The sequence below is a fragment of the Stegostoma tigrinum genome, chromosome 10 (genome assembly GCF_030684315.1).
Source record: "Stegostoma tigrinum isolate sSteTig4 chromosome 10, sSteTig4.hap1, whole genome shotgun sequence".
NCBI classification, from domain to species: domain Eukaryota; kingdom Metazoa; phylum Chordata; class Chondrichthyes; order Orectolobiformes; family Stegostomatidae; genus Stegostoma; species Stegostoma tigrinum.
The window spans coordinates 82,999,962-83,021,803 of NC_081363.1; the positions used below are offsets into that span (position 1 = coordinate 82,999,962).

At 40.3% G+C, this 21,842-nt stretch overlaps 1 protein-coding gene across 1 annotated transcript; it reads right to left on the minus strand.

Moving 5' to 3' along the window:
* Window positions 1-13,140: 13,140 nt before the first annotated feature.
* Window positions 13,141-20,789, minus strand: LOC125455869 (EEF1A lysine methyltransferase 3-like). Its single transcript, XM_048538396.1, has 3 exons — window positions 20,619-20,789; window positions 19,545-19,656; window positions 13,141-13,544 (listed from the first exon to the last, which is right to left on the minus strand). The coding sequence occupies exons 1-3, from the start codon at window positions 20,787-20,789 to the stop codon at window positions 13,141-13,143; spliced, it is 687 nt and encodes a 228-aa protein (XP_048394353.1).
* Between the last annotated feature and the right edge of the window lie 1,053 nt (window positions 20,790-21,842).

The window sequence follows — 21,842 nt, forward strand, 5'->3', positions numbered from 1 at the left end:
AGGTACACATAGTACATATAAGAAGAATAAGAAGGTATGAGGGCCAATAGATTACAGTGCACATATGTAAATTTAGAAAATCTGGTAAATAATGTGAGTGATGGACAAGGTAGTGAATATGATGCAGTGGAAATAATGGCTCTACGGTTGTAGCTCTGGAATATTCAGATTCAAGACATAAAGTGTTCAAGAAATATTGAAAAGCAAAACAGAACAGTCATTGCAGTAGAGATAGTGGTCAGAAAGCCATTCGATGTTAAAAGAGGGGATTTCATTAAACAGAGAAAAACAGAATCTATTTGGTCACAGTTGAGAGGTTTAAAAGAGAATCTCTCTCCTGGTGCTGTTTAATATGCCCCAGATGGAGAGAGAGAGGAAGAGGGGCAAAACTGCAAGGACTTCACTGAGACATGTGAAAATTTTAGTTAAGATATTGGACGACTATTGGAAGATACCCGAATAGGACTAAGATAGCTGTATATGGATATTCATAATGCAAAGACATAACACGGAAAGAATTTCTGAAAGGTATTCAGGAGAAATTCCAGGATCCTTGTTCTCAGCCCAATTCGAGAGTAAGTATTGCTGGATCTATTACTAAGAAACCAACTGGCTTCATGAAGCAAGTATTGGTTAGGAAGGGGAATCTTGGCTAAGAGTGGCCATCATGTTAAAAAGTTAAAATTGGAGATGCAAAAGACATAGGAAATATCTAAACAAAAGATCTAAATTAAAAGGAGTTAATTTTCTTGGGTGAGACGGAATCCGGTTTTGGGAAAACAGAATCAAAAACTGTCAGGAAAAGCTAATCGAGTAGTTGTAGTTCATTGGGGAAGACATGCTTCAGGGAGAAGTTTGGATCATTAACAGCAGGGGCAGAATGTATGGAATACAAAACTAGGGCTTCAAAATGACAAGGAAGATACAGAATGTGAGAAGGCAAAAGAAAGAGGGCTTTTGCCGGAGAGCACTTGAAAATATTAAGTTGTGGTGAACAATATTTTTCCAGACATGTAACTGTACTGTTTTAATTCATTCACTCGTTTGTAATAATAATGACATTTATATTGGAATACAGAGTGTCATTTTAAATGTTACCAATCATACTAAATTTGAAGAAGTGGCAAATATTGACAGTGATAACAAATGACTACGACAGCACATTGATTGGTTTGTAACATGGAAAGACAAATGGCACCTGGAACTTAATAACCGTACCATGAATTGTTTTAACGCAAGGGATGGGAAAGGTATCACAGACTTAATTATGGTGACCTAAATGGTGTGCAAAGGCAGAGGGACCGTGGGCTCATGTGTATTGAGTTTGAAGGTGGCAGGGCCTGCTGAAAGTGTGGTTGGTGAAGCAATGAGTCATCAGCTTCATACATAGAGGCATTGAACAGGAAAGCAGAGAGGTTTTTGCAGAACTTAAGTGAAAGAGTACTGTGTACTTGTACGCAACACACCTAAAGAAGGATGTGGTTTTCCATGAGACAGTGCAGAAGTGATTGACTAGAATAGTTCCAGGAATGGAAGTTTTAGACATGTGTTCAGGTCAGAGGTGCTGAGGTTGTTATCTTTGGGACAAATAGAGACCCAGGGAGATATAATAGAGGTGCACAGGATTATGATAGATTGGATAATGTAGGCAAGGAAAGCTGTTACAATTAGTTAATAGCGCGAAGCCTGTGGGGCACAAATGTAAAGTTATGATCGAGACATGGGAGGGTGTGAAAGAATGCTAAATTCACTGGATGAGTAAAAGAAAAAGTTGATGAATGGTTTAAAACATGATTTCTACATGGACTTTTTAAAGCATTTGACAAAGTAACCCTTAAAAGACTGATAATTGAAGTTGAGACTTGTGGAATAAAGGGGTCAATATCAATGTGAATCCAAAGAATTACACTTCAAAGCTCAAAACATCATATTATGGTGAGTGGTATTTTGTCAGACAGGTAAACCAGGAACTCAATGTGTATGAGAGTAGTTGAAGCAGAGTCAATAGCTAGTTACAAAAGAAATTTGGATAGACATTTGTGGAACTTGAACGTGCAAGGCATGGGGCTTAGAGAGAGGAATAGGGCTGATGGGATTGAACCGCACAGTACTTGCATAAACGCAATGGGTCTAATAGTGCTGTGGAACTCGATGCCTGTGACTGTACATTGTCCTGTCTCCTTGCCCCTCTGTTGGTTTAAGATCTGACTAAATATCACCTTCTTTGATGTTTCATGCAGTTGTTTTTTGGTATGCTTCTTCATATGGCTCAGAGTCAAAGTGCAGTGAATTATATGAGGCGAATCTACATTAATGGAGCGACATACATGTAGGATGCTGTTGCTGATTAGAAAAACATGCATTGATGATGTTCACTTGCACTATGCAAAAATTTGCTGATCCCAATGAACCCATGGAATGTATATGTAACTTTAGTTGTGTTGGGAATTGCTTGTTGCCGACCACCACAAATAGCAGAAATTCCAAGCCCAGAACTGGAGCCAACAAAGGTTGCCAACACAACTGTCTTTGCAGTTATCTAACCTCATCTAACATTGCAAACATAAGTTGATTTGAAATGATAACATTATTTCATTGAATGTCAAATATATTTCGATTATTGATTTTTTTTCAAACCATTCTGACATTCTTATCTGGACGCTTCATTAAGTGTTGTATCCATTATGGTTTCAATGTTGAAGTAGTGCCCTAATATTGAGCCCTTGTTTTTGATTTTCTAGATCAGTCTATTTAAGGTATGTGGAATGTCAAAAACAAGAGAACCTGGAGGTTCAACAAATCAAGCTGAATGTGAGATGGCAGACTCTCATCATGAAAGCATCATCGCATGGGCGTACGTTCAACATTATTGTCAAAGGAACTTGCCAGAGGAGCAGTATTTTGTGAAGACCATGACTGGCCAGGCTTTATAGACAGTTTATCAGTCACACAGCGATAATACCCCATCACCCACATATTCTGTCATCATCTCATTGTTTTCTCACCATTGTCTGCATTCCATAAGTGCACTGTCCATATCCTGTTGTCTAGACCCTATAATCTCTGCAGTCCTGCCACATCCATTGATGAATGGTGGTGCACAATTGAACACAGACTGGAGGCGGAGTGTTGGCAAACATAACAATTCACAAGCATAGTGGTGCCTAGCGTGTCAGGACAATGAAGCATTTGCAATAATGTTCAGTCAGAAGTGCTGAGTGGATAACTCATCATGGCTTCCTCTAGAGGCTGCTGACATCACTGGTACCAGTCTTCAGCCAAATGGGTTCATTCCACATGAAATCAAGAAACAGCTGGAATCATTGGATACTGCAAAATCTATGGACGCTGACAGCATTTAGTTCACATTATGAAAACTTGCACCTCACAATTTGTCATGTCCTTAGCCAAATACAGCATGAATACTAACATCAATCTGACAATGTGGAAAATTGCACAATAAGCTAGAACAAGTACAACCCGGCCAGTTACCAGCCCATCAATCTGCCATGGCTCATCATTAAAACATTGGAAAGTGTCATCTACAGTGCCATCAAGTACCCTTTCTGAGCAATAGCTTGTTTACAGTAGCTTAGTGTTGATTCTGTCAGAACCACATAGATCTTAGACTCATTACAGATTTACTCCAACCATGGATGAAACATTTGAATTCCAGAAATGATGTGAGAATGACAGCCCTTGACATCAAATGCTGCATTTGACCCAATTGTAATAGAAGGGATACTAAACAGAATTAGAGTCAAAGTAATATCATGGGTGAAGTCATACTGAGCACAAAGTAGCATGGTTGTTGATGTAGTTTATCTGAATTCTAGGATGCCTCTGCAGTTTGTGAGAATAGTTACCTAGACCTAACCCTCTTCAGTACTTCCAACATAAGATCAGAAATAGGGATGTTTGGTCATCTCTACAAGGCCAGTGGGAAATCATTAATTAATCTCCGTGTAGAGCTCAAAGGATATGAGTTGCATTTATGGCAGCTGATGGCTGGTCCAGCTAGAACTCATCACCTGAACCCTTTACGAAGACTCTTGTGGTGCAGTTGTAGTCCTTACATCTAAGTCAGGATGTTCGAGTTCAAGTCCCAATTGCTCCAGGGGAGTGTCACAACAGCTCTGAACACATTGATTAGAAAATAGTTTCCATCCCAGCCTGGATCTAGCTCATGTATGGCACACATAATGGCTCTATTTTGATGTTCAGCAATAAATAATGCTCCTTTCCAGTTGGGCTTCCTGAGTTGTTCCACGGTGTTTGCTAATTAATGAATAATTTCATCATCAGTCATGGCTCCTGAGATATTGAAGCAGTCCATGTCCAAGCGTTACATGATCTGGACAATATCCAGGATTGAGTTGAAAAATGCCACACAAGTACGAGGCACTGGCCATCTCTATCATGAGAGAACATGCCATCATCCCTTGACATTCAATGGTGTTGCCATCACTGCTTCACCACTGCCAACACCATGCAAGTTTCATTGATCAGGAAATGATCCAGCCATAAATGTCCGATGGTTACAAGAGCATTATAGAGGCGAGGAATACTACAGTGAGTGACTCATCTCCTGAATCTTCAAATACTGTCCATAATATACAATGGACAAATCAGGAGTATGATGGAATGCTCCCCACTTGACTGGATGAGAGCAGTTCCAACAATACTAAAGAAGCTTGACACCATCCTTGACAGGTTGGTTGATTGGAACAACATTCACAAATATGCATTCCCTCTACTACTGACACCCACTGGAAACAATATGAGCCATACACAAGGTGCTGAACAGAAATTCACCTCTACTCCTTAGACAGCACCTTACAATTCAGGATCACCCCGACACACAATGTAATCATCCTTTCCACCCAATACCAACCCCTCTAATACAGTCTCACACACATTCACTACAGTTAGTCCTAAAAGCGTATGTGAAAATTGGCAGCAGCATATCAAACCATGACAGAATAAAAGAGAAATATGCCCATGAGAAAATAGCAGCAATGCTGTCAGTGATAGTTGGTTCCCTTGTTTCTAAATCCGGCTGTATTCCAATCAATTTATTTACAACAATATTTAATAATGGAAAAGCTAAAGAAATTTGCTCGGACGACCTTGTTCTTGATCAGTCAATTAAGCACAATTTTTGCCTTCTGCACTAAAATATGAAGTAAGGATATTGGCAGCCAATGTGGGCTTCAAGTTAATGGTACTATAATTCAGAGTACTGTTAACAACTAATTGAACTGATCGGGCCAAGGGTATATGTAATGATGCCTTGTTGGTCACAGGGTGGTTGGGGATGGAAGGATTATAAGTGGGATCACTTTGTTAATCACTCAGTTTTATCCTGGAAGCTAAATCCCGTTGGTTCCCTATGCCTGGTACCTTCAAAAATCTAGAAAGAGAAGAGCAGTAGATATGTGGCAACACCACCATCTGCAAGTTCCTGTCCAAACCACTCATTATCCAGATTTGGAAATATGTCACTGTCTCTTCAGTGTTGTGGATCAAAATCCTGGAACCCCTTCCCTAATAATACTGGGAGTCTACCTACATTAAATGGACTGTAGCTGCTCAAGAAAGCAACTCACAACCAACTTCTCAAGGGTAGCCAGGGATGGGCAATGAATGCTATCCCAGACAATGATATTCATATCACATAAATGATTTTAAAAGAAAAATATCCTCTTGCAAAATTCATGAACTGTACCAGGAAGGCCCTGTCCACTCCATTTCTTCCTTGACCACCATTCAAAACCCATGAAATGTGCCAAGAAAAATTGCTGTCTAAACTATACCCTCATCAGTCACTGGATGTATTAAATTAACTCACAGATTACATTCTACCGTCCGCATTCTAGGGTTTATGCTGCACTGTTCAATTTCCATATTTTTCCCCCTCTTTCCTGTTCTGGGCTCCCGGGTGGGGTTGGGTGCAATCCAACAGGGCAAGGAGGGTTTCTAATTGTCAGGTCCAGCAGCAAATGGGATTTGATATGCAGGAGGTTGCTTTGGGTACAGAAAGGGATTGGGTAGATAAGACCACAGAGAGGTCCAGTCATGTCCAAAAATGGGGTGGGGTGGGGTAGGCTGGGTATCAGTTTGCTGGCTTCAGGGATGTTGCCACTATAATATTGTATCTGTGGCAGGATGGGAGATGGAGCAGGTGTCGGCTCCCAAAGTGGAGATCTCGCTGGAAAAGTGAGTCTCTGTTCAGTGGAATATCTGCTCCAGATATGTTTGAATGCACAAGGGAATAGGCAATTCCTTCAGAGTCTGGTTTAATAACATTCCACAGAGACAGCTTCCATCTATGCTGGTATCACAGTTTGGTTAGCGGAAGTTCAAAAGGTGGTTTGTTCATTAATGAGTGCTATTCAATCAATTACCTCAGTGCTTGCAAAGATGTGCTTGGCATTGAGTCAGGTATGTCTTTCAAGATTCTACTTCCAATGACTGCGTGACATAGAATATTATTTTGACAGTCTAAACATATACAATTTCAAGTGTGTGTGTGTGTTTAAAGCTTCGTTCCACCGCAGTACATCCCAAATTAACCTTTGGTGTGGCTACATTTTAATAAGGTTAATGTGATCGCAAAATAGCAACATAAACAAAATTTGTGTTTATGAAAATAAAAACATTCAGCAAACATTTGTGTCTGCTGACCGTAGATCAACATTCAGTTCGCTATAAAACAGCGCATTAGTGTGTAAAATGTGCTTTTATATCTTTTTAAAACAAAAATATTATTTTGTTCACTCACCAGTTCGTTATTTCATCTGAGTTTTTCCATCTGATGACCTGGTTTGGAAATAGTGATTATATTGTTAATCATCTTTGCACTCAACTTCACTGATATATAGCAACATTGTAGCAAGATTTTCTCAAGTTCATCCTGACATCATGGATTTGATTGTAAGATTAGTCAAATAAACATTTAATTTTCCATTGGATTTCAGTCATTCTGCCCACACAGAAACACAATACAATGTACCTCTCTTCATTCCAACCCACCCCGACACACAATGTAATCATCCTTTCCACCCAATACCAACCCCTCTAATACAGTCTCACACACATTCACTACAGTTAGTCCTAAAAGCGTATGTGAAAATTGGCAGCAGCATATCAAACCATGACAGAATAAAAGAGAAATATGCCCATGAGAAAATAGCAGCAATGCTGTCAGTGATAGTTGGTTCCCTTGTTTCTAAATCCGGCTGTATTCCAATCAATTTATTTACAACAATATTTAATAATGGAAAAGCTAAAGAAATTTGCTCGGACGACCTTGTTCTTGATCAGTCAATTAAGCACAATTTTTGCCTTCTGCACTAAAATATGAAGTAAGGATATTGGCAGCCAATGTGGGCTTCAAGTTAATGGTACTATAATTCAGAGTACTGTTAACAACTAATTGAACTGATCGGGCCAAGGGTATATGTAATGATGCCTTGTTGGTCACAGGGTGGTTGGGGATGGAAGGATTATAAGTGGGATCACTTTGTTAATCACTCAGTTTTATCCTGGAAGCTAAATCCCGTTGGTTCCCTATGCCTGGTAGCTTCCAAAATCTCAATTTATATTTGACAACTCAGAAGATTCTGATAAAATTGAGTAAAATAACTACTCAGGAAAATTTACATTATTGAACACTTAGTCTAACCCCAAAGTAATTTTTTAACAAACGCCATACTTATTTCATGTGCACTCTAACTACACCACCCCCGGATTTCTTCTGTCCTCCAGAACACAAGGATGCAACCTTCATTCTAAGTTGTGCCCCCCCCCCCCCCCCCCCCAGCTCCGTCACTTGCCACTAGATTCAATCCCCACCAGACCTCCTCAAATACCTCCCTCACTGTTGCTGGACCCAAGACGAATTTGTGGTCACCAGAATTGAATTCCCAGATCTGACAAAAGAAAAAGATGATGTAAGCCTAGAAATCAGGGAGGAAGGTAATGATAATGATATACTTGCACAAATTAGCATTGAGGGAGTCGAGGTATTAGTGGTTTTAGAGAATCTTGAATTGAAATTAAATCCTTCCAACGATGCTGTAGTGGGAAAGGAAACAAATTGCAGAGGCTCTGATGTTAATTTCTAAATCCTGTCTGACTATTAGAGGAGCCCACAGTTTGGGAGGGTACCTAATGTGGAATTATTGCTCAGGAAGGTGGTAGGTATACACTAAGACATGGCAGATCTAATGTCTGTGAGAGGCAAGCTATAGAAACCAAAGTATCAGTGGCATGGCACGGTAGCTCAGTGGTTAACACTGCTGTTTCACAGCGCCAGGGACCTGGGTTTGGTTCCACCCTCGGGCAACTCTCTGTGTGGAGTGTGGATGTTCTCCCAATGTCTGTGTGGGTTTCCTCTGGGTGCTCTGGTTTCCTCCCACAGTCCGACGAAGTGCAGGTTAGGTAGATTGGGTATGCTAAATCACCTGTAATGTTCAGGGTGTGTAAATTTGATCGATTAGCTGTAGGAAATGTAGGATTATGCTGAAGGTATGGGGGATGGGTCTGAGTGGGATGCTCTTCAGAGTGGCAGTGTGGAGTTTTTGGGCCAATGGGTCGGTTTCCATACTGTAGTGGATTCTATGAATTGACCACCACTTACAAAGGCAAGGGTAGTCATCATGGCTTTAAAAGGGGGAGATCTCGACTAACAGACATAATTGAATGTTTTGAGGTGATGACTAGGTGTGTAGATGAAGTTAGTGCGGTTGTCGTAGCCTACATTGATTTCAGTCACACTTTTAACAAGATTTGGCATTGTACACTAGTTAAGCAGCTAAGACCCGAGGGGGTCCAGTCAAATTTACCAATCTGGATCCAAAATTGGCTTAGTGGTCAGAAACAGAGAGAGATGGCCGAAGAGTTTTTTTATAAGTAGAGAGATGGAAAAGTGAGATGTGAAGAGACAGAAAGAGCTTACAAATGGATATCACAAATTGACCACAATGTGTGAAAATGTGAAATGGTCCATTTTGGACAAAAAAAATTCTAAATGGTGCGAAGGTCTGCAGCTGTGACATACAGCGTGTTCGAGGTATCCCAGTACATGAATAACAAGGTTTATTATTCAGGTAGCAGCAAGTAATCAGGAAAGCAACTAGTAACTTATGATTTATTGTAAGAGAAATTGAATGCAAGAGCAGGGAGATTATAATTCTGTTATACAAGGCATTGGTGAGACTGCATCTGAGTACAGTGTACATAATTAATCACTTAGTGTACAGTACACTGTACTGATGTTAATGCAAATAAAGCAGTTCAGAGAATAGGACGTTACAGAGTACAAAGGATCACATGGACTTGATGTGCCTGCTATTGGATTCCTTGAAGGCAGCAGGATAAATAAATAATGTGATTAAGAAGGTATATGGGATATTTGGTTTTATTAATCAATGCATTGAAAACAATAGGAAATAGATGGCATAAAATGTAAGTTCGGTTGCAGCAGGAATACAGAGTGCCATTTTGGTTATCTTTCGATAGGAAGGATGAAATTGCACTTGTTTTTATTATTATTCACTCATGGGATGTGAGCATTGCTGGCTGACCAACATTAGATGCCCATCCCTAGCTGCCTTTGAACGGATTGTCTTGCTAGGTCTTTTCAGAAGAGAATTGAGAATGGATTTGTACATGTTTAGGAAAGATTTAGTGGTATATGGACCAAATGCAGGCAAGTAGAACTAATTTAGTTTGGGAAACTTGGTGCCTATGGAGGGGTGGAGCCAAAGTGTCTGTTTCTGTGTTGTATGACTCTATAACCACATTGCTGTGGGCCTGGAGTCACATGGAGGCAATATCGAGTGAGGATAGCAGATTTTCTTCCTGAGGGCCATTCGTTTTTATGACAATCCACAATGGTTTCATGGTCATCATTGGATTCTTAATTGCAGATTTTTTTGGATTCATTGAATTCAAATTCTACCACCTGCCACAGTGGGATTCAAATTCTGGTCCTCAGAACATTAGCTATGTTTCAGGATTAAGAATCAACTGATAATATCACAAAGCCATGGCCTCTCCCCAGGGGGATTCATCATGATGTTGTCTGGACTGGAGTAATTCACCAGTGAAGAGAGACTAAGTAAGTTTTGGGGTTGTTTTTCTTACAGACAAGAAGTTAGGAGGGGATGGATCTGATTGAGGTGCAGGCAAGGTAGAGAAGGAGAAATTTTCTCACTTAGTAGTGAGGTGAATGATTGGGGACACCATTTTTAAACAGAGAAGAAGAACATTTTGATTTGATTGTTTTTATTTGATTTGAGTGAACTCTTTTTGCTTCTGCGAGTCGTCAGTATCTGTAAGCTACTGCCTGAAAATATGATAGAGGCAGGAACTCTCAAAATATTTAAGATACATTTAGATCAGCTCTTGAGACGTCACTGCATATAGGGCTACCAACCAATTTCTACAAAATGGAATTAAAATAGATGGATACTTAATGGACATAATGGGCTGAAGGGCCTCTTTCTGTGCTGTCAAAATTCCATGACTTTATGGCTGTATATCACCTATACTTCCCACATCCTAACCCAACCTCCTGCTATTGCACTCGATTTTTGATACTCACTCAAAACCTCTAAAACATTCTGAGTTACTTTACCAATTTATTAACCTTGTACTCTTAGCAACCTGGCTTCTTCTTACTTTGCATGTGACCCACCTGGCACACTGCTCACACCCAGCTGGCACTATATCCAGCTGTCAACTTATCTCGCACCCAATATAGCTGGTATCCTATTCCCTCCACATTTATCTCAGGCAGATGATACCTTACTTTCCTGGCATTTTACCCCCTGCACATCTGACACTTTAGCCTCTCAACATGCTAACATCGCACTTACCATATGTACTAACAGTTTGACAGCAGCTGTCAGAATGTTTACATTTCACAAAATGGCAACAAAAGCTTTGATACAGCGTTTGTGAACTTTGTGAAATACCATGATTTGTGCTCACTGAAATTGCCATTTTTCTGCAGGACTTGGATATTCAGTAGACTGAAGGTCAGGTTATAGTGTTTTGCACCTTCACACTATGTGAATCGTTTTGTAGTATTTTGCACACAAATAAACATCGAGCTCAGTGTATACCATCTACAAGAAAGACCCAGTAGCGCGTCAAACTTCCTTCCGGAGCACATATTGTGGACAAGTGTTATACAGAGATCGCGCTGTTATACCCCCCGTAGCAAATATATTTACATTCTTCTCAGTTCCGTTATGCAGGGTGCTACGTAGAGGTCCAACTTCGCAAAGTAGCTCTTAACTCCGCTCGAGCGTAATTTTCGTTCAGGTTTAGGTTTCTTGTTGGCCAAATTGGCCAGATTGACTGTGTCCACTACAGCTCGAAGTCACGTTGTGAAGCACCCAGAATTTTCGGGAAGTTGGCCGCTCTAGTCTGTCTTGTGAGCTGCGCTCATTCTCTCTCAAAAATAAGAAATCCTTAGGTGTGCATGGAGAGCAGAGCAAAACAATCGCCTTGCCCACCTAAAGTTATTCTATCATTCTATTCCTATATGTTGATGTTTGCAATATAAATCAGTTGAAAGTTAGTGGGCGCCTTTTTTCTCTCTATGTTATGCAGTTTGATCCTGCGGTAGGTAATTCTTAGAGACATATAGATACTCTTTTATGAATAAAGCAGCATTTATTATTTTTTGCGAGCCATTACCGATTTCCTCAACTTAATGGAAGCACGTACTTCAGAGAACCAGTTCACTGCTTAATTGTATCTATGCACCCATTCGTCAACTCAATCGTCAGCAACAGATCAATAAACTGCACTTTTTAAATGACAAGACATAGCATTGCCAAGTTAAATCACCCAAGTTCATTCGACATTGCAACACCTTATCAAATCGAATCAGATTTATGTAGCCCCATTTTTGCCACAGTACCTAGAAGAAATTATGCTGATTTCCACCTCGCAGGACAGTAAATACGTAGGAAAATTAGCTTTCACAGCCTATACTTGGAAAACCAATTAAGTAACTGGAGAATGTAACGTAGAAGTGAACGGCATCATTAGCAGGCGATTGCAGAGTTTACATAGAATGCAAGTAGACGAGTGTGTACAGTTTGCAATATGATACCGGTTAATTCTATGCTACCCTCTTTACACAACTGAAACAGTTAGTTAGCCCAAGGATCCGACACTTGTGTACCAAAGATAATCTTTTATGGAGTGCTCGAGTTGGGATGCGCTCTCATGACCATCAAAGAAAAGCTATCAAGACATTCTGAAAGCTTCGTCTAGATGTTGTGGTATTAACTTCGAATCCTGGAAGAAGATCGCTGCACCTGCCCTAACTAAATTGGAAAGTGTGCAGCCTCTTTTGAAAGTAAGTGCATTATCAAGGAGCAGAGAGACATTGTAAGGAAAAGAAATTGAAAACTAGCAACTGGTCTTAAACTGCGTTCTCCGTGTCCCCCTGTCCTATTTACAACAGAAACTTACAGTTGCAAATCGATCTTATTTACCACCGAACCCCTGTCAAACACTCCAAAAAGGTGAAAATGGTCATCGCCATATTCCTGACTGACCAAGAATAGCAGTTTGCTGCCACTGAGATGAAGTAAAACTATACTTCCTTTAACTTGGTTTTGTACATTTCTTTCCAAATGGTTTTAGAGTTATGCAAACACAAATAACATCTATTTCACTTGCGATTTAGCATAGAAACATAGGGTTTAAATTGACAAAGCTATAAGCAATTTCTTAAACACTTAAATTTGTGAATCACTTCAATATTTGCTAATTTGATTAGTCAGCCTCGAGCAATGTATGCATACTAATTAAATTTAGATATTCAGAAAAGTTAATATGTTTCTCGATCCTCTTGATCTGTTTGTCACATTCATAAGATCTACAACTTGCTTAAGAAAGCAGTCTCAATAATTAGTTACCGTTATTCTTAAAGGACAGGAACTGACGTGACGGAAGGTTGAACCTGTCTGGTTTCATTCGACACTGTCTAGAGCGTTTAAAATTCAAACCTTCCTTTGAATGACTAAATTGCGTTTTAAAACATGTAGCCATGTCTTGATTGATTTATTACACGTTACTACTGCTAACGGTAGCAATGTGGAGCTCCTCCTATTTCTTACAGTCGACAGAATCAAGTTTGGTCAATTTGTAGACAGCTATGTATTTAGTCTCTAATCTGTCCACAACCTGGCAATTAAAATAGCCAGGCAGAGTCACTTCATGGAAAGAAAGAGATCCATTCCCATTTCGGAATTCGGAAGCCAGGTAAATCGTTGTCCGTTGGCTGCAGAGATGCCTCAGTGTATCTACAAGTGCAGTGTAAGAAGATGAAGAATAGACAATATCCGAACCCAAGACGACATCGTAGTCAGTATTAAAGTTATTTTGATCTTCACCCCAGGTCAGTGCACAGACTTTCAAACGGTGCCTGCAGGCAAAAGGGACGTTAATTGAGATGTTGTTGTTTATTTGCCTCAGAATTGCTGGTTGGTCTGTCATGGTAACGTTTCCACCTGAGAACAAAAACATACAAGGATGTTTTATTCATGATTTGCACTTGATTTCATTTTGATCCCGTATGAGATTCACCGAACCAAAACATAACCACCTTCAACGAATAAAACACGTCTGGGAGAGGGTATCATCCCATAAGACCAAGCTTTTTGACCCACTTTTAAACTGATCCTCTGACAAGCTCCCCAAAAGTTAGTGACATCAGTATCATAAAAGCAATCACCATGAGGCATAAATAATGCTAGCTATCAGATATCCAGAAGTGAGATAGATTTAAAACAAACATTTTAACGACACATTTGCTTATAAGTATTTAAGGGCATGGTGATAGAGGGGGAAATTCCTACACTAGACTGTTTCAAAATTAATACCATGACGTTTTCAATATGTCGGTTTTAAATTTGACAAGGAGTTGGGACAAGATGAAATACATCAAAAGGTACGAAAGAAGTGAGTGAAAATTTTGGAGTCTTCCTGAGACTCACGGGAGGTACCATTTGTTCTGGGAAATTGCAAATAAAAAGAGTGCAAAAATAAGCAAAGTAACTACAGGTCAGTCGGTTTAACTTCTAGATTGAGAAAATGTCTAGAAACAATACAATGAGATACGATTAGCGAGTTTGATTTGAGATTGATTTATTTTTGTCACATGCTGAAATAGAGTGTAAAGTGTTGTTTTGAGTGCTGTACAAGCAGATCATGCCGTACAAAGTGCATCAGGGTAGCAGAAGAGACTGTAGAGTACAGTGTTACAGCCGCAGAGAAGGTGCAGAGAGAGAGATCAACACCAACATTTGAGGTGTCCATTCAATCAACTGACAACCGGAGGGAAGAAGCTGTTCTTAAATCTGTTCATACGTATATTCAAACTGTTACATCTTTCACCCAAAGGAAGAGAGTGGGAGAGAGCATTTCCAGGATGGGAGAGGTCTTTGATTATGTTGGCTGGTTTTCAAAGGTAGCAAGAAGTGTAGATGGAATCAATGGATGGAAGGCTGGGTTAAGTGATGAACTGGACTTTAATCACGACTCTGTAGTTACTTGCAATCTTAGAAAGAGCAGTTGCCATATAATGCAGTGATGCATGCAGAAAGGAGGCTGTCTATGGTGCATCTATAAAAATTGGTACGAGTTTTTGTAGACATGTCGAATTTCCTTAATCTCCAGAGGAGGTAGAGGCTGATTGTGCTTTCTTGACCATTGCATAAAGGTGGATGAACCAGGACAGATTGTTGGTGACCATCACTTCCAGGAATTTAATGCTCTCGACCATTGCCACCTCAGGGCCATTGATGCAGATAGTGGCATGCACTCCACACTGATTCCTGAATTCAATGACCAGCACCTTTCCTGTGCTGACATTTTCATACCATGCCACTATGCACTCAATATCTTTCCTGTACTCTGCCTTGTCATTGTTTGAGATCTGACCTAGAACGGTGATGTCATCAGCAAACTTGTAAAGGGAATTAGGGTGTAATTTAGCCAAACAGTCACGAGTGTATACGGCGTATAATAGCAGGCTGAGAATGGAGCCATGCAAAGCACTAGTGTTGAGGATTATCATAGAGGAGGTGCCATTGAGTATTATAACTGATTGCAGTCTATGGGCAAGGAAATTAAGGATCTAGTTACAGAGTCTCAGGATTTGGGGATAAGTTTGTTTGGAATTCTGTTGTTGAGGGCAAAGCTATAGTCAATGAGTAGAAGCTGACATAGGTAGCCTTATTATCTAGATGTTCCATGTCTAGGACCAGAGAGAGATGGCATCTGCCATGGACCTGTTAGAATGTCAGGAGAATTACACAGCGTCTAGGCAAACTTGCACGCTAGAGTTGATGTGAACCATGACTAATCTCTTGAAGCACTTCATAATTATGGAGATCAGTAACACTGGGCAGTAGTCAGTGAGGCATGCTGAATGATTTTTCTTTGGCACTAGGATAATGGTGGTCTTTGTAAGTCAGGTGGATACTTCAGAGTGTAACAAGGAGAGGTTAAAGATGTTAGCAAATGTTGATAGAAGCCAGTCCAATAATACTCATGTAGATAAATCTGGACTAATTAAAGAGGGGCAAAATGGAATTATTAAAGGAAATTGTGATTAACTAAATTGTTTGACCTTTCTGAGGAGGAAAAAGAAAGGGTTGATAAGGGTAATGCTGGCAATTGAGTGTACATTAACTTCAAAAGTAGTTTGATACAGTGGGATACACGCAGTAATACCTGTAAACAGAAGCTGAAGTGTAGAATGGAAGCAATAATAGGAATGGGGATACAATATAGACTGAATGATTGGAAATATTCCTGCAATTTGGCTAAAGACTTGTGCTGCAGAACCTGCCACCAACTACAACCACCTCTCCCCCTCCCCCAACCAAGCAGTTCCAGTACAGCTGCATCATTAACATCTGCTTGACAATATGCAAAAATGCCCAGTAATGTCTTGTGCCCAAAAAAAATGCAGCATATGTCCAACCAATAATAGTCACTCCATCGTTCTAATTTCGATCATCAGTAAAGCAATAACCTGCTCACCGTCGCTAAACTTGAAGTCTGTTAAGGCTACTCAGTTCCCAACCTCTTTGCAGCCTTTGTTCAATCATGGACAAAACAGCTGAATTCCAGAAGTGAGTGCACATAATTTCTCTTGATATTAAAGCATGAAATAATGAGAAGTGGCATCAAGTAGCCCTGGAAAAAAAGTGGAGTCAATAGGATATAGAGGGAAGTCTCTCTCCTGTTTTGAGTCATACCTGGTGCAACGGAAGATGGTTATGTTTGTTGGAGGACCACTACCTCAGTTCTAGGACATCTGGCAAAAGTTCCTCAAGATTAAGCCCTCGGCCCAAACATCTTCAGCTGTTTGATAAATGACATTTCCTCCATCATTAGATCAGAACTAGGGATGGCCAATAACGATTGCACAATATTCAGCACCATTCGTGGCCCTGCAAATACTGAAGCAGTCCATGTCCAACATGAGCAAAACTTGGATATTTAAACCATGCAAATGTCAGTGGATGACAATTTCCAACAAGAGAGAATCTAACCATTGCCCCTTTACATTCAATTACATTGCAAAATCTGAATCCCCCACTATCAACATCCTGAAGAACACCATTGACCAGAAAAATAATTGGATTAGCTATTAGATTACAGTAGGTACAAGAGCTGGTATCTTGCAGTGAACAAATAACCTTATTCGAAAAAGCCTGTACTCCACCTCTGATACACAAGTTTGTAATTTGATGGAGTTCTCCCAACTTGCTTGGATAAATACAGTCCGAACAATACGCAAGAAGCTTGACACCATACTCCATTAAAAAAACGTGCTTGAGTAGAGCTATATCTTCAGATAACGACTCCCTCCGACATTTAGCAGCAGTATTGAGTTTGCAAGATCACTGCAGAAGTTCACCAAAGCCCTTTTGACTTCATTATAGGCTGCACCTTTCCTAGCCATCACCACTTCTTGCATTAAATACCTGGGAAAACCACTACCTACAAGTTCTTTCCACACTCCTCACAATCCAATTTGAAATATTTTGCCATTGCTTTGGTGTTGCTAGGTCAAAATTCTGGAATTCCCTTCCTAATATAAATATGGATCCAGCTAAAATAGACTGCAGTAGATCCAGAAGGATGATTACTATCACCATCTCCAGGGTGATAAACGATGGACAATAAGTAACAGCCCAACCAAAGGGTGGATGCATTCCATGAATGAGTAGACAAAAAAAACACAAGTTCACATTCTGAAATCCCAAATGACAATTAATTAAGTGCCAGTGTAAGTCTTCATTAGATTTATCATAATCATATTCTGGATTATCCGTACACTGGATAACTGCTCAATTGTAGAATCTCATCTCACATTGTCCTTTGCAAGCTTGAGCTCATTGAAAAATATCAGTATCAGATAACGACTCCCTCCGACATTTAGCAGCAGTATTGAGTCATAAATGGCTAAATTGGTATGGTGATTGATATGATCAACGAGTCTTTGGGATGTGTGACCTATATACCCGGCAGCAGTATTAATGGGGATGTTCTCCATCTTAACACATCTGCTAAGTAGAGTCAACTTGCCAGCAAGTCAGCACTCTCCTTTCATGCAGTTGGTTTTGACCTGTATTTTGTATTCAATGTCCAGTTGTGTGCAAAACAAAAACATTGAATAAAATGTTTTTATTTGTCTTTCAGCAATTCCCAAATATTTAGTTGGAGGAACTTTCCGCTCATGCAGTAAATCAATGTTCTTTTTCCAAAAAACATCCAAATAATTATGCACCAACAGAGGAGCCAAGAGAGTGGTGGTAAGGTGCAGCTGGGTGTCATCAGCATGCTGCAAGTTAATGCTGTATTTTGGGGAATGTCAGCAAGGCTGTATGTCAATAGAAAATAGAAGGAACTGGTAGACCCTCGGGGGCACTACGGTAAATGTTGCTGGACCTGGAAGAAAACTCATTGTAAATGATAAATGAAATGAAAATATTGTATATGCTACAAATCTGAAATCAAAACAGGCTCAGCTTGAGAAACCAACCAGCTCAAGGATTTTGTGCAGTTGAAAGGGGGCAGAAACATAAGTTCTGGAAAATGTTAAAGGGTGATTAGAGGTTAAGATTGTAGAATAAAAGGCAAAGGGAGTGGGAATTGTTGGAGAGGAAGCAAGGATTAGATCCATTGTAGGCGCCAATAACAGAATAAAATCCAGACTTTTTCTGCCTGTCTCCAGTTCCAAAGTATGGTCAAGACTTTCATAACACATTATTGTAACATGTACACTGCCTACCATATGACAGTTAAGAATCAAACTAGGTAAGAGCATGGCAGTTGGAATGGTCATGTGTATTCAGTGCTGAAAAACAAGGAAGGATATTTTACATTTTCTGCAGCCAGTAGTTTGTTGCTTGGTCAGAACCATTTTGGTAACTGACAACAGCGAACAACTTGATAGGAGGAATTCAAACATGGAAGTCTTGAAAGAAAGGCATGAATTAGGGAGACAAAAACAAGATACCAAATGTTTGGAGAAAAAAGGGAAATTGGCAATGGGTGAGTGTATATTTCTGGGGCGGGGAAGAGAGATGAGGTTAACAGATGTAAAAGAGTAGAGAAATGTACTAGCATCATCCTCTAACATGGGAAATGCTGAGTGAGTTTTGATGATAAGCAGTTTAATGGGAAATAATGTCGAGCGAGCAAGAGGTAGGTCTCCTCACAAGCGAAACTGGGAGACGAAATTACTGTAAATAGGAAAGGAACTTAAGACCTCAATTCTTGGGAAGGGGCATCATTAGAGGAGGTTTAACTTAGTAGGCCCATAGACAAGAAGGACATGGCAGAGGCAGCCAGTGGGTATTGATCTCTGTGGCAAATAAAGCCTTAAATTCCTGGCACAACTTGTTATAAATGAGAATGGAAGAGACAGGGAAGAGGACATGATGCAGATGATTAAGGAAGCTAAGCTACATCATTAGACATCAGAAGAATAAGGGTTGACTTCATTAAATCTCTCAAATTGCAAAGGATTTTGAGCCAGTAAGTGTTGAGAAATGTGTTTCCTGTCTGGTTAATGTAGAAGACCGAGTTAAGGACTGACCATATAGGACTGAGAAGAAGCGCAATTACCGTAGTCGGTTCCATGCTGAATCTTTGAAATTCTGTACACTGAAAAGCTGCAGGTTTTCAGTCATTGAGTATATTCAAGAGTGAACGAGATGGATAAATGTGATGGTCTTTAAGGGATATTGGGTTAATGAGGACAAGGGAGTTGAGGTAGAACGTCATCCATGATCTGGTTCACTGGCGTAGCATACTCGAAGAATCAATTGGTTTCCGCCTCCCCGTTTCTAATATTCTTAGGTTCATCACACAATAATGTATATCACTAGCACTCAGACCACTTCTTGACTGATATTGACGTTCCTTTATGTTTCTCCACTCGCCAGTAGAATGGCCTATTTTTGATTCAATACCAGGATATAACTCACCTAGCAAGGTTGCTAGGATCCCTACGATTCCAGTGCCTGATCCCAACTCAATCACTTTCTTCCCAGTAAAACTGACGTTCTCTTTTTCGAAGTACCGGCAGAGCACGACCCCCTGAAAATAAGAGAAACATGTTGCTCATGAACTTCTGACTGAAATTTAACAGGACGCCGCTTCCAAACAAAATTGCGGACGAACTTAGTCTCGTCGAATAGGTCAAAGGAAGGTTCAATGCACGTTTCATGAAACACGCCCATTAGTTGCAAAAGCATTATGATTATTTGAGCACCGTCTTAAGACTCCCGAAAGAGTCATGCGGCCGTTTCAATTCATTTGATTTGTTCCCCATGTCAATTCGCGCAGAGCAAAATGTTTGAGAGAGACAAACAGGTATGTAAATGGAAATTGTTGGAAAAGCTCAGCAGGTCTGACAGCATCTGTGGACAGAAATCAGAGTTAACGCTTCGGGTTCCTCAGATCGGTACCCAGGTGATCGGTATCTATTACGGCTCAACATTCCTCGGTGCGTCTACTCTAGATTATATGATTAATAGTCTCCGGTAGAGATTGGCTCCACTTGATTCTGTCATAGCAGTCACAATACTATCACTGAGTTATGGTTAACAATAAATGAAAAGTATCAGAAATTTCACCTTGCATTCAACAAATGATTTTCAGTCCTGAGGAGTGAACTTAATTCGAAAATATAACACTCTTTCTAAACTTCATCCTAAAAGTACGGCAGGCAATTGGAACTTGCAACTCATGTTTATTTCATCATTTAAACATCTGAGTTATTTTAAGAAAAGATACGTTAGTGTGCGCAAGGCATTGGTGTGTGAACACAGTACAATTCACATTGATAGAATGAACTACTTTTAAACTATACCTGACATCTGAAAACTGTACTCATCTTCCTAAGATGTCAAATGAAATGCAACGTGTTCCTGTGCCTCCGCACTGTAATCTCTGACTCCAGCATCGGCAGTTCTTACTATCTCTAAGAGCGGCTTTCTGTTCTAATTTAGTCAAACGCGGTTGTCTTTTACTCTATCCGACTAACGCAGTTGACTCACAGCCTCCCAGACATAAGAGGAGACGCCCATCTCAGCATCCATGTATCGAACGATCTTTAAATTAAATCCGCAAAATTCGAAGTTGCTCTTGCGAATTGCAGGAGTCGAGATGCGATTCTCGCTCTCGCGAGCCTCGGAGCTACCTTGCTCCCGCTGCTGGGTCGTCGTCATGTTTTCTATTCGAACTCCTGAACCCGAGCGCAAAGGTTTCCAATCAAGTTGACGAGGGGTACAGATTTGCGGCAATGGTTGGAATTGCAATTATATATCGAGTTTGTGTCGTCATGGCGTCTCGGATCGCGTCACAGCCAATTATGTGTCATCAGTCCTTAAAGATTTGTGCATAGCAGCCAATTTTGCAACAAGGATTTGAATAATAAGTATGGGTCGTCGTTCTTTCTTGATTTTACGTTCAATTAGCAATACAACTAGGCGCCAGTGTCTCCACTGGCGAATTGTCCCATACCCCAGACACCTCAGAGTTAGAATACTTGGTGTCTCGTTCCAATTCTTGGGGCACAATTTCTATTCTTAACGCAGTACCGAGCGAATGCTGTTCGGCTCACAGCGCACTAACACGAAAGGGAAAGGGCCTCTCGTTGCCAGTGAACGTTCACGATTATGTGGCACCATTTTGAAGCAATGCTTGGGAGCTGGCAAGTGCCTTGATCAATCACTAGCTCTCAATTACCACCGAAAACAGAAGCCCTTCTTGCTAGCTTGCTCTGAGCAAATTCGTCAGTCGTCTCCTGCATGCAAACAAATATTGTTCTTCAAAATACTTCAGAAACGTTCAGTAGTGAATCTATGAGGTTCACCTACATTTCGAGCAGAGACATTCCTGGCCATTGCGGAACCTAAAAGCAATTTTCGAACTATTTCTTCCGCAAATAGAATTATCTACTCTTAAGTTCCTGTGTAGAATCATATTGATCTGGAAACGTCAACTCCCTTTCTGTCTCTACAGATATTGCAGAATTAGAGTATCACCAACCAGCACTTTCTGTTATTGCTGCGGATCTCCAGCATCAATGATACTCTAAATCTTTTTTTTGCGCTTTTGGTGCAGAAGTTGGTAAAACGTCGTTTCTGTTGTCTATTCCCTTTTATTGATCATGAAAACTCCAATAGCATTTCCAAACGCAGGGCAGGGATACCTCTTTTGCTGGTGAGAAAGCCTCCAAATGTGAAAACGGGACACAGTTTCAGGGGTTGTCGGAACCT

Bases quoted from the DNA above. Each gene is read 5' to 3' on its own strand.
- LOC125455869 (XM_048538396.1), bottom strand. From the start codon at position 20,789: ATGACGACGACCCAGCAGCGGGAGCAAGGTAGCTCCGAGGCTCGCGAG. The intron at 19,657-20,618 runs GTGAGTCAACTG...TCTTATTTTCAG, and splicing joins CCTCTTATGTCTGGGAGGCT to GGGGTCGTGCTCTGCCGGTA. The intron at 13,545-19,544 runs GTGAGTTATATC...TTTTGTTCTCAG, and splicing joins GATCCTAGCAACCTTGCTAG to GTGGAAACGTTACCATGACA.